General features: G+C 41.5%; 1 protein-coding gene across 1 annotated transcript in view; it reads right to left on the bottom strand.

Moving 5' to 3' along the window:
• The window catches only part of C5H8orf34 (chromosome 5 C8orf34 homolog), a 304,643-nt gene that overhangs the window by 52,794 nt on the left and 237,526 nt on the right, over window positions 1–14,323 (bottom strand). The window contains exon 12 of the mRNA XM_044294965.1: window positions 6,712–6,832. Coding sequence (XP_044150900.1) covers window positions 6,712–6,832 — 121 coding nt within the window. The remainder of the gene's footprint in view (window positions 1–6,711; window positions 6,833–14,323) is intronic.

Below are 14,323 nucleotides of genomic sequence, written 5' to 3'. Positions count from 1 at the left end.
CCCATCCAGTGCCACAATCTTTCCGGTCTCCATCTCTCTCCATGACAGTGGTCCCAAACCACCTAAGCATTTAACTACAGCAGCCAAACACTGGTCTCAGTGTTATTATCACTGAGACCAGTGCTTGGCATGTGAACATAGCCTAGAAGTAAATGGAGACCAGAGTGATTGTGAAGCTGAAATGGCGGTTAATAATCTTATTATGCTAAAGCGCTCAGCTTCAGGGTGGGTGAAGTCACATAAGCGACCAACAGAATGCTGCATCCTGTATTCTAAGAAGACTGGGCGAGGACCGATACCCTAATTAACATTAAAAACAATGTACACCTTCTGGAGCAATTTTTTTTTTTTTATGCTTGTACTATACTTATTTGGTCGCCCAATCTCAATGTGAAGGCTTGGAAGTTAACCCTTTCCTGACCACCGACAGTAATTTACACTGACAGTCGGGCATTTAAAAATGGCCCCCGCTGGCGTGTGCAGTGGGTGCCATGGCCATCGGGTGGCTGCTGTTTTAAGAAGCAGACACTGGACACTATTGTCCATGACCAGTAGTAATGCCAATCATGGACTTTTAAACCTTCAGATGCTATGGTCATCTGGGTGTGCTCCAGCTCCCCTTGTGGGGATCAGGGGAGGTGGAGCGTGTATGCAGCAACCCCTGTCCTCCTCTGTGATGGTACCAGAGATGTTACAAAACATTTAGGCGGGAAAACCTTTCTCAAAGCAATAAAATTGAGGGATCCAAAACAGGGATGACCATAATCCCATGTAAATCCCTCCACTATGTCTGGCATCCATCCCTACTATGAACCCAGTCATATTTTGGCTTTAAAATTATTAGAGTTAAGACCGGATGGTTGAACATAGTGGATCGATCAAACATGGCCTCTGGATTATTGCACTAACACTGTGCCTAGTGGATGAGCACTTGCCATGTCTTTCCCTATGCTCAGCTCATAGGACAATAGTGGAGACCATGCGGCAAGGGTTTTATAGGGCTGCGACATGACAGGGGATAGCGACCGGTGGATTGGCACGGAATTATGGCTCATATCACCTTCCCAGACTTCTTACTTTCACTTTGTAACACGTGGAGCAGCCATTTTAGGAAAAACTGATTTTTTTACCATGAAGAGTGAGGAAATTCAGATTCGTGTTGTGTCAATTTTGTTTCTAAATGTTGGACCAAATTCTACTTCGGATGCTTTCATTCGCTCAACACTACTAATAACCATTATCTCTAAATTACTAAAAGGTCATAAACACTTATTTAAGCCACATTATTATCACTAAGACAAGAATTTAGCTATAATGACTGTTTAGGTGGTCAGAGATAGGGAGCCTACAGCTGAGCTGCCTGATAGCACAGTGAAAATAGATAGCACGCCAATAGAGAATCTCATGGCTGTACAGAGACAAGGGCTTTGTTCCATCCTTCAACTGCCTCCGGAGCTGTGATAGAAAGTTACAGCAGAAATGACACACCATCTGAGTTACGGCTTGATATAAATCTAGAAACATAGAAACATAGAATATGTTGGCAGATAAGAACCATTTGGCCCATCTAGTCTGCCCAATATATCTGAATCCTATGAATAGTCCCTGGCCCTATCTTATATGAAGGATAGCCTTATGCCTATCCCATGCATGCTTAAACTCCTTCACTGTATTTGCAGCTACCACTTCTGCAGGAAGGCTATTCCATGCATCCACTACTCTCTCAGTAAAGTAATACTTCCTTATATTACTTTTAAACCTTTGCCCCTCTAATTTAAAACTGTGTCCTCTTGTGGTAGTTTTTCTTCTTTTAAATATGCTCTCCTCCGTTACCGAGTTGATTCCCTTTATGTATTTAAAAGTTTCTATCATATCCCCTATGTCTCTTCTTTCTTCCAAGCTATACATATTAAGGTCTTTTAACCTTTCCTGGTAAGTTTTATCCTGCAATCCATGTACTAGTTTAGTAGCTCTTCTCTGAACTCTCTCTAGAGTATCTATATCCTTCTGGAGATATGGCCTCCAGTACTGCGCACAATACTCCAAGTGAGGTCTCACCAGTGTTCTGTACAGCGGCATAAGCACTTCACTCTTTCTACTGCTTATACCTCTCCCTATACATCCAAGCATTCTGCTGGCATTTCGTGCTGCTCTATTACATTGTCTTCCCACCTTTAAGTCTTCTGAAATAATTACTCCTAAATCCCTTTCCTCAGATACTGAGGTCAGGACTGTGTCAAATATTCTATATTCTGCCCTTGGGTTTTTACGCCCCAGGTGCATTATCTTGCACTTATCCACATTAAATTTCAGTTGCCAGAGTTCTGACCATTCTTCTAGTTTTCCTAAATCCTTTTCGATTTGGCGTTTCCCTCCAGGAACATCAACCCTGTTACATATCTTTGTGTCATCAGCAAAAAGACAAACCTTACCATCGAGGCCTTTTGCAATATCACTTATGAAGATATTAAACAAAATTGGTCCCAGTACAGATCCCTGTGGAACCCCACTGGTAACATGACCTTGTTTTGAATGTTCTCCATTGACTACAACCCTCTGTTGTCTGTCACTCAGCCACTGCCTAATCCACTCAACAATATGGGAGTCCATGCTCAATGACTGCAGTTTATTGATAAGTCTTCTATGTGGGACAGTGTCAAAAGCCTTACTAAAATCTAGATATGCGATGTCTACTGCACCTCCACCGTCTATTATTTTAGTCACCCAGTCAAAAAAATCTATAAGATTTGTTTGACATGATCTCCCTGAAGTAAACCCATGTTGTTTTTCATCTTGCAATCCATGGGATTTTAGATGTTCCACAATCCTATCCTTTAATAGGGTTTCCATTAATTTGCCTACTATTGATGTCAGACTCACTGGTCTATAGTTGCTCGATTCCTCCCTACTACCTTTCTTGTGAATGGGCACGACATTTGCCAATTTCCAATCTTCCGGGACGACTCCTGTTACTAATGATTGGTTAAATAAATCTGTTAACGGTTTTGCCAGCTCACCACTAAGCTCTTTTAATAATTTTGGGTGTATCTCATCAGGCCCCTGTGACTTATTTGTCTTCACTTTAGACAGCAAACTTAGAACATCTTCCTCTGTAAAGACACATGCATCAAACGATTTATTAGTCATCCTTTCTAGTGGAGGTCCTTCTCCTTCTTTTTCTTTTGTAAAAACTGAACTGAAGTATTCATTAAGGCAGTCGGCTAGCCCTTTATTCTCTTCTACATACCTTACATGCTTTGTTTTTAATTTAGCTATTCCTTGTTTTAATTTCCTTTTTTCATTTATATATCTGAAGAATGTCTTATCCCCTTTTTTCATAGACTGAGCTAGTTTTTCTTCTGCCTGAGCTTTAGAAGTTCTTATAACTTGCTTGGCCTCTTTCTGCCTAATCTTGTAGATTTCCTAATCTTCATTGCTCTGGGTTTTTTTATAATTACAAAATGCTAGCTTTTTATTTTTAATGATTTGGGCCACTTCTGCTGAGTACCACAGTGGTCTCTTCCTTTTTTTGCTTTTACTGACAAGTCTAATGCAATTTTCTGTTGCCTTCAATAATGCACCTTTTAAGTAGTCCCATTTCTCCTGGACTCCATGTAATCCGTTCCAGTCTGATAAGGACTCATTTATGACTAATTTCATTTTTGAAAAGTCTGTTTTTCTAAAATCTAAAACTTTTGTTTTTGTGTGGTGGGACTCTTTCACAGTTCTTATATTAAACCAGACTGACTGGTGATCACTAGATCCCAAGGTTTCGCCTACAATGACATCATATACCGAATCCCCATTTGTGAATACCAAATCCAAAATGGCCTCCCTCCGGGTTGGCTCCTCAACCATTTGTTGTAGGGATAACCCCAGTAGGGAATTTAGAATATCTGTACTCCTGGTAGAACTTGCTATTTTGGTTTTCCAGTTTATATCTGGAAGATTGAAATCTCCCATAATGATAACTTCTCCTTTCATTGTCATTTTAGCTATTTCTTCAACTAGTAGATCATCTAGTTCTTTAACTTGACCAGGTGGTCTATATATCACACCTACACGAGTTACTGCATGATTAGCAAACTGCAACGTAACCCAAACTGACTCTATGTTGGCCTCACCAACTTGTATTAGGTTAGATTTAATGCTATCTTTCACATACAGGGCCACTCCTCCTCCTTTCTTGCCTTCTCTGTCTCTTCTGTATAAAGAGTACCCTGGTATGGTTATGTCCCAGTCATTTCTTTCATTAAACCATGTCTCCGTAACAGCCACTAAATCTACATTCTCAGATGCCATTATTGACCCAAGTTCATTAATTTTTTTACCTAAACTGCGAGCATTTGTAGACAGGACTCTGAGCGTATCATTTCTTAACCTCTGTGCTTCTGACCTGTTCTGGCATTGTTTCGGGGGGCAATTGGACTCTTTTATTTTCACTCTTTTGCCCCCCCTTCCTAGTTTAAATACTCTTTCGCAAATTCTTGGAGTTGTTCACTAAGTACATTTGTTCCTTTGAGAGAAAGATGCAAACCATCTTTTTTGTACAGTTCCTTTCTATTCCAAGTAGAGCTATCATGAGAAACAAAGCCAAATCCTTGCTCTTGACACCATTTACCAAGCCATATGTTGAACTCCTTTATGCGCCTCTGCCTATCATTCTGAACATTATGCACAGGCAGAACTTCAGAAAATGAAATGGTGGATGCAAAATCCTGTACGTCATTACCAAGTGTGATAAAAGATTTTTTCACCTCTGACACTTCATTGAAAGCCAGGTCATTTGTCCCTAGATGGACAAGAACATCCACGTCCCCTTCCTGCTTTGCTTGCTTAACAATATTAATAATACGTCTTCTATCTCTTCTAGCAGTAGCCCCAGGGAGACATCTCACAAAACCATTTTCTTTAAGCTCCACACTTCTTATGATTGAATCTCCCAGCAACAGCTGCTTTCTTTGAGACTTCACTTTGTCTTTTTTGTCCTTGGCTGCAGTCTTGCATACATTAGACATAGGAGTCGATGGTTTCTCACCCTCTGTGCTTGAGTCCATATCCATGTTGTCCTTACATTCTGAGAGTGCTGCAAATGAATTATGGAGAACCACCGACTGTGGGACATGTCTTCTATCCACCACTCGAAGTCTTCCAGAACCTACAGTAACCCAGAGCAATGAATGGGGAGAGCTCTGGATCCATGTGAGGTAAAGGGCTGGTTCTAGCTATTTCAAAAAATTGTCATGAACTATATGTATATTCTATGCATTCCCTTTTGGTGACCAAGTCCCTTTAACCCCTTAATGAGCGAGCAATTTTCCTTTTTTTTATTTTCCTTTTTTTACTCCCAGCCCTCCCAAAGCCATAACTTTTTTATTTTTTCATTCACATAGCCATATGACAGTTGTTCTTTTTTTTTTGCAGGACAAGATACACTTTCTGATGGCACCATTTACTGTTGCATAAATTGTGGCAGAAAGCCGGGGAAAATTCCAAATGGGGTGAAATTATAAAGAAAAAACATTCCGCTACAGTTTTATGAGGGGTTTTTTACACCATTTCCTATGCTGTAAACTGACCTGTTACTTTTATTCTCCAGGGCAATAAAATTACGGCAATAATAAATATGCATTGTTTTTCTTACACTTTAATACTGAAAAAAAAAAAACATTTTAACTTTGAAACTTTTTCTTTTCATCACCATATTCTGACTGCTATACGTTTTTTTGTAGTTATGTGCACAGAGCTTTGTGGGGGCTCATTATTTGCAGGGCGATCTGTACTTTTCAATGATACTATTTTGGGACTTATTGATCACCTTTTAAAAAAAAAATTATGGGAGGTGAAGTGACCAAAATACAGAAAATCTGTAATTTAGACTTCTTTGCATTTTGCTGTATATTTTAACAGTATGGGTGTTTTTTAGTGAGGCCATTTTTTAATTGATTACATATTTTATTTACATTTAGAGGAAAGGGGGGGTGATTAGAATTTTTATATATTTTTTTTTTTTTTTTTTTTTAATAATACTTTTTATAGTTCCCATAGGGAGCTATAACAAGCCAGCATTAGCATTGGAGTGTATGAGAAATACAATGTACTCCTATGGAGCCTGCCACAGGCAGAGGCTCCATAGGAACTAATGTGCGTCAGCTTCTGATCATTCAGGAGGACAGAAGCTGCAGCACAATGTATCCAGCTCCCCAGATCTCCATTGGCGTAATTGGGTTAAATGTTTAAAACAGCAGGCACCTGGTGGTTAGGGCGCCTTCTCCACTCGCAAGCAGGTGCCATATAGAACTGCTCAGCCGCCAACGTAAAATTACATTGGGCAGTCGGGAAAGGGTTAATGCACAAAGTCTGAAAAATGCAGGTGTTTTTTATATTGAACTCTTCACCATCAGCAAGTTGGCTGAGTTTGCAGGTTCATGGTTTTTTATGCACTTTTTTTGAAGCCAAAGCCAGGAGTAGATTCAAAAAGAGGATACATTTCTAAAGGAACTCTTTTCTTTATACAGTAAGTGTCCTCAGATCCCTTTCTGGCTGTGGCTTCAAAAACTGCATGAGGAAACCCAACCTTACAGATCACACAGCTTATATAATGAATCTATTACATCTCCCTGGTGTAATGCAGCTGGATGTGTTATATTTCAGAGGGGTGAACGCTCCTATCCACCTAGCACACAGTAAAGAGCCGTTTCCAGCACATACCAGCTAGATGCTTTTCCATGCTCTGCAGTTCCTTTGCGGTTAAAGCTTCTTTCAAGAGTTTTTGGTTCGACGTGCCCCCACTTCTGGCAGACAAGACATCCAAGTCCCAGACTGGTTGACGCTAAAGAAGTTCAAAAAGTGAGAGAATGTACTTTTACAAACACATTGAAAATGGAAATAGGAAAGCAATAATTATATGTTCCTTGCGCACTGAGATTTTTGGAAACGAGTTGTTTCCTATTAGAAGTGTCTGGTGTCCTAAGCACTTTCAGGAATAGGATGTTAACTCTGTAAAGCATCAATAATAAATCTTCTATCCAGCTACACTGTAGATTTATCACACATGAGCAGCCAGGAATAAGTTACATAACATCTATGTCAGATCATCTCCATCGTGCTGGCTTACACAGGTACAGTTTTCCAGCTTATTTTCTATTAAATGAATCCATGCACAGTTGGATCTAGAGCGAATACAGAGTCACATAAAGAATCCGAAACTGCTGGATTTTTTGCAATTCTGGGGTCATTGGAAATTGTGAGTCGCAGAGTGACCCCATTCAGTTCAGTGGCTGCAGTGCTAAACAACGATCTGTGCCATACTGTGACCAATATAATTGTGTAGCCCCAGACTATTACTATATTTCCCTTGATGGGACCACTGCACGGAAAATAAGAAGCTAACAATCCGATTCCGTGACAATCAGTCATTCGCCGACAGGCTGACTTTTCTATTAAAGGGGTTCTCTTTAAGGAGACAACACCTTGAAGAAATAATTAGGTCTTGGGCTTCATGGAGACTGGAAATATAATCTACAGTTTATATTTTAACGGGTTGTGTCATGAAAAAATATTCTAAATCTTTAATACCAGCTTCTGTCAACTTTAGTAAATACTTGTATTCCCCATGAAAGAACAATTCTGGCGCACCTTTACATAGAACTACCGTATGGGTTATGCAGTTTCTCCATAATTCTTCCAAGAAATTCCTTCTGTGAACGACTGTCTATTTTAGTATATACTCGTGTATATATACTCGTATTTCCCATGAAATATAAATAATGTAGCATCTCTGTTCGTCCTCTTGGAAATGTATGAATAAATTCACAAAAATTTCCAAGAGAAAGAGCAGAGGAACAAAATCATGCAGAGTTCCAAGAAAAGAATTGTTATTTAATGGGAAGTACAATATACACTAAAATAGAGGGGAGCTTACAGACCATATGTTAAGACGCTGTTTCTCTTCCCTCTACAGCTTATAATTTAAGTAGTTTGGTCTCAGCAACATAAGCATATTCACTTTATAAGGTATATATATATAAAGCTGAGTGTATGTGTGTGTGTCCGCTAAAGGAATCCGCACCATCGCATTTACAATCACGAAATTTGGCACACAGTCTCAGCTCTCTAGGACGTACTGTTCCTGAGATTCCCAAAAAATGCATTAGCCAATATAAATTTGGTCACATGACCCTTATCAGCCAATAGTAGCTCGCAGGTCCTCCAGCCTCCTCATACACAGTTTTACTCCAGGTTTCCATAAGAAACCCAGCCATTTTTCTTCACTGCTGTAGTAGAGCTTTAAAGGAAATCTGTCACCAGGATAATTGCTATTGAAGTAAAGCCATGGCCTAATAGCACTTAGTACCTTATTTCAAGATGTACCTTTGTTCCAGCCATAGATGTTTTTATCCTCTGAAAATCCTGTTTATTTGGTATGCAAATGAGCCAGTAAGGTGCCCGGAGGGGTGTCACTTTTGCAGAAAGGAGCCCAGACATGCCCCCTGCCACAATGTGTCCACCCTCAAAAAACTAAAAACCCCTCCCCCAGGCACTCCTGAGCCGATGGGCATTGAAAAAATGAAAGTAAAAATCAACTTCTGTCAGCTGCAGGGGTGGAAGGGAGGGTGACTCTGGAAGGGGGCAGCTCACACTCAGACAGTACAGTGCTGCTGTCTTAGAGTGAGCTGTTGAAAAGGACACCCCCCGATCCGGTTAGGCCACACCCCTCCCTCTCCTCAGCCAACTGTGATTGAAAAAATGAAGTTAAAAATCAACTTCTAGGTCCGACTAAGCCACACCCCTCCACTCAGCTGACAGGGATTGAAAACATGAAGGTAAAAATCAACTTCTGTCAGCTTCCTGCAGAGGTGGGAGTGAGGGTGACTTTTTCCCTGCAGCTTACACTCAGACAGTACAGTGCTGCTGTCTTAGAGTGAGCTGTTCAAGAGGACACGCCCCCGATCCAGTAAAGGCCACTGGTAAGGGGACGGGCCCTTTGGAGGTCACTGTCAAGGGGGTGGTATACTGTGAAAGTCACTGTTAAAAGGGAAGGCTGCTGTAAAGGTCAAAGTTAAGGGGGTGGGCTGCTGTGGAGGTCCAATTTTAAGGGACGGGGCATTTTGGGGTGGGGGACTGTGGAGGTCACTGTTTTGGGGGCAGGGTGCTGTAGATGTCACTGTTATAGTGGATATTTTTGATATCTTTTAACGACACACACAAACATTAAAGAGGACCTTTCACCAGAATTAAACTTCTAAAGTAACTATACAGGCATGTAGACCGGTGCCCAAGGACCCCCCTGCACTTACTGTTATACCTGGGCGCCGCTCAGTTCTCCCGTAATTGCCTCCGGTATCTTTACAGTTAGGCTCCACCCAGGGGAACCTGCCGTCGGCTCATTCTCCCATGCTGTAGCGCTGGCCAATCACAGCGCTCAGCTCATAGCCTGAGAGAGAAAAAAGCCTCTCAGGCTATGAGCTGAGCGCTGTGATTGGCCAGCGCTGCAGCATGGGAGAAGGAGGCGCCGGCAGGTTCCCCTGGGTGGAGCCTAACTGTAAAGATACCGGAGGCAATAACGGGAGAACGGAGCGGCGCCCAGGTATAACAGTAAGTGCAGGGGGGTCCCTGGGCGCCGCTCTACATGCCTGTATAGTTACTTTAGAAGTTTAATTCTGGTGAAAGGTCCTCTTTAAATGAAATAGATTAAATATACTCGAGCAAAGCCGGGTCCTTCAGCTAGTAAGTATATAATAATGCAATTTTTTTATTTAATACGTGCATCGATTTCTCATAGTTTTTATGATCTCTGCTTGCTGTTATTCATTTGGAAACTTCATTGTTTAATAATCATACAAGTGCATGGCGTATTGCACACTGATAACTGTACTGCACACAGACTACCCCTAAGCAAGTGTTGGCGAACCTTTTTGAGACCGAGTGACAAAACTGCAACCCTACAACCCACTTATTTATCGCAAAGTGTCAACACGGCAATTTAACCTGAATACCAATATAGTATCTTCCATGTACTTTATCATTTAGCTATAATAGCCTGCATACATTCAGTGTGCTGCCTGTGCTGTTCATAGTGCGCCCTGCGCTGATAGATGTCAGGAAAAATCTAAGGCATATTGGTACAGCATAGACTTTTTCCAGGATGCGGGTGCCCACAGAGAGGGCTCTGAGTGCCACCTCTGGCACTTGGGCCATAGGTTCGCCACCACTGCCCTAAGCTATGGCTGAGTTCACATCAACGTTTAGCTTTCGATTCTTCTGATCTGTCAGAAAAACTGAAAAAAAAACATCAATTTTTTCCCCATCCATCAGTTATGATCAATTTATGCCACTTCCGTCTGATGGAATTGACACAATCTATATGTGATATCTGATGCAAACTAATCATAACTGATGCTCAAAATAACGGATCCGTTTTTAAACTTATTTTTTGTTCTTCTGACAAATCAGGAAAAAAAAAAAAAGGGAAAAGATGATGTGAACGCAGCCTAATGAGTATATTAAAAACGCATTGAATCCAATTCAAGAAAAAAAAAGTACAGAATATATGATTTATCAGAGCTAAACTTAAAGGTTATTTGGTGTTAGATGGAAGCTGGGATGAGCCTGTGCAATATTTCATATTTTTTTTACCCATTTGTGTGACAATATCAGATTTGGTGGATTAGCATTGTCACTTTTATTCTGTTCTCTACCTTTATTTCTTATCATTCCTGTCACACAGCACTGGATGAGATGAATGCTTTACCTAATCTGTAAGTCTACAATGGAGAAGGAATTGGCGGAATTATGTAGATAATAAACTAAATGATAGCATGCAATGCCTGTCTGCTGCATCTAAAGCCAACAAACTTGTTTGTTGCATTATGAAAGGTATGCGCTGGAGAGAGTACAAAGAAGAGCAAATGAATACATCTGGAAGATCGCAGTTAAGATAAGTTGTCAAAATTAAATGTAATTATCTACCAGAGGAGGCTGATGAATATGTAAATGATCCCTATAAAAACCAATGCAATAAATTACTCTTTTCATGGACCCAACTGCTGCCTGAGTTTTTCATCTTCAGGGGCACTTCAGGCAGATGCCCCCCTACTCGTTGCAGGACCTGCAGTGGTAAGTATAGTTACCTGACCCCTGCTGCTGGGTTCCAGCTCCTTAGCTCCCTCACTGCCGCAGCACCCTGGTCCCCATGTATCAGCATCTGGTTTGACAGCCATTGCAGCCTATCACTGGCTGCAGCAATGACGCATCCCCCTTGCACCACGTAAATCGGTCATGTGACACAGGGGACACGTCACAGATGTGGCCAGTGATCGGCTGTAGCAGCCTTTATACTTGACGAGCTGGGACCAGAATGCTGCAGCAGCAGGAGAGCGAAGGTGTAGGAGGCAAGCAGCAAGGAGCAGGTAAATATGCTTCTCTCCGCAGGTCCAACTACGTGGATGGGGGTCTGGCAAAAAGGCCCCCAAAGGAAAACCCCTTTTAAGGAAGAGCAGTTTTGCCACATAGCTTGAAGGCATTACATTACGGTCTACGTCATAAAACATAGACCCATACAAATTAATAGTTTTAAGAAGGGGTTATATATCTTCATTGTAAAACCCAATATACACGGTTACCAGTATTAATACAGAATGTTGATCCAAGGATCTGTCCAGTGGAAAGCAGGGGTCAAGAATTACTTTTTTTTATGGTAAATTGGGTCACTGCCGTCTAGTATGCTTTTGCTGGTCCTTTTCTTCCTCTGGATCAATGAGGTTTGTAAGTATAAAAGGGTTAAACTTAATGGACTTTTTTTCTTGTAGTCTTTATTCCCTTGTAAGGATATTGTAGCCGCTTGTAAGAATATAAAATAAAAATTGTTCATCTTGGTACTTTCCTACAATAACCCATAGACAATTTTACAGGTCCGTCACCTCAGTAGTGTGTCACTGAGGGCATATGGAAAGACCAAAATCTGCAGGTCTGGCTAAAGTAACACTGCTGCTGAGAATTTACAGTATTCCGGTAGGCAAAAGTTACCCCTTATCCACAGAATAGAGGATAACTATCTACTATGTGGTGGTCCTAATGCTGGGACCCCCACCAATCGCGAGAACAGGGGCCCCATACCATCTGCAGGTCCTCTGCTGCTCCCGACCGCTCCATTCATTTCTATGAGAGATAGGCAAGTACAGCGCTGTGGATAGGGGATAACTGGCTTATACATGAGCTTCTGCTCTCCCTGAGTAGGTGCTGATTTAATTTTATTTTACTTGTTTATACAGTGCAATCATATTCAGCAGTGGAGCTTACAATCTAAATTCCCTATCAGTAGGTCTTTGGCTTGTGGGAGGACATAAGAATAAGCAGAGGTAACCCTCACAAACAAGCGGAGAATGTGAAAACTCCATGCAGATGTCTTTGGTTGGATTCAAGTTTGTGTTGATGTCACTGATTATTTTGTCCTTCCTCTGATCCGTCACAACAATAAAGCCTCAAAAAATGGATCCTGTCTGTTGAGCATTTGCCTTAACTCAGTCAGCATTTGGTCAGTAATCCATCAGTATTGCTAATGCCAAAAAAAAACAGGAGTGGATCTAAAACAGAGATGACACGTGAACCGAATATTTGCATGTCTTCTGTGTTTTCTACCCACTCCTGCTTTTGGCTACCAATTCATAAGCCAATTCTGATTGGACCATACAGGTCTTACAGCTGCTACATAGACAGGATCTGTTGTGCGTCTCATTTTTCCTTCCTTCTGACAGATTAGAAGAAGTGTCAAATAAATGATATCAGCCAGGCCTAAAGTCAAAATAGTGGACCAGTCATAAAGTAGGGAAGGGTGGGAACAGCATGAGAAGTTCACAGAGTGGACTTATGACATAGTGGTGAGTTGGAAGTAGCATGAGGAGACCACAGAGTGGCCCAATGACAGGGTCTGGAGGTGGCAGCAGCAGCATCAGGAGACCACAGAGTGGGACAATGACCAAGTCTGCAGGTGGCAGCACCATAAGTAGGCCACAGAGTGGCACAACGACAGAGTCTGGAGGTGGCAGCAGCATAAGGAAACCACAGAATGGCACAATGACAGAGTGTCGATCGACCAAGATACTTCTGGGGAAACCTGTCTGGCATGAACAGGTCTCTAGTAGCTACAGACAATGACAAGAGAAAGAGTCAAGATAGCTTTGAGCCCGGAAGAGTCGCAAAGGTTATCAAGATACGTCACTAAAGATTTTACTGCATATAACCGCAGCTCTGACCTCAGAATAAATTTAGTTTTTCGACCGAAATACTTCAATAAAGAATTTTCTGCATATAACTGCAGCGCTGACTGAATTTAGTTTTTTGACCGACATACTTCAATAAAGATTTTACCACATATTATTACAGCGCTGAAAGCTGAATAAGATTTGTTTTTCCACCAAAATAAGTCACAAAAATATTTTACTGCATATAACTGCAGCGCTGAACGTTGATAAAATTATTTTTTTCACCAAAATACATCACAAAAGATTTTACCGCATATTACTACAGCGCTGAACACTGAATAAGATTTGTTTTTCCACCGAAATAAGTCCCAAAAGGTTTTACCGCTGCTCCTGAGTCCCGACAGCAGCTCCTGGGAAGGCCATGGAGTGTCCCGGTCATCCGGCATCTATTCGCTCCGCTGAAGGATGATTTTGAAAGTGTGTAGAAGCCACACGGGGCTCCCACGCTGCAGATTTATCATAGAGACATCATGGAGATTTTACCACATATAACTACAGCGCTGAACGCTGAATAAAATGTGTTTTTCAACCGCAATACATCAATAAAGATTTACTGCATATAACTGCAGCGCTGAATGCTGAATAAGATTTGTTTTTCCACCAAATACGTCACAAAAGTTTTTACCACATATAACTGCAGCGCTGAACACTGAATACACTTTGTTTTTCCACCAAAATACGTCCCAAAAGGTTTTACCACATATAACTGCGACCAAAATACGTCCATTAAGAATTTACCATATATAACTGAGCACGGAGATGGATAGGGTGTTCGGATTACCCCCGCACTATACGGACATCTCAGAAATGAACCGCTGCTCCCGACAGCACCTCCTGGGAAGGCCATGGAGCGTCCCGGTCATCCGGCATCTATTCGCTCCGCTGAAGGATGATTTTGAAAGTGTGTAGAAGCCACACGCTGCAGATTTATCATGGAGACATCCTGGAGATTTTACCGCATATAACTGCAGCGCTGAATACATTTTGCATATAACCGCCGCACTGACTGACTGCCTGCTACCGCCGTTACTTCCGTGAACCCCTGCACCACTACTTCCCGG

This window comes from Bufo gargarizans, chromosome 5 (assembly GCF_014858855.1).
Source record: "Bufo gargarizans isolate SCDJY-AF-19 chromosome 5, ASM1485885v1, whole genome shotgun sequence".
NCBI classification, from domain to species: domain Eukaryota; kingdom Metazoa; phylum Chordata; class Amphibia; order Anura; family Bufonidae; genus Bufo; species Bufo gargarizans.
Note: the sequence above shows the minus strand (reverse complement) of the source record. Positions and strands in the feature narration are given on the sequence as shown.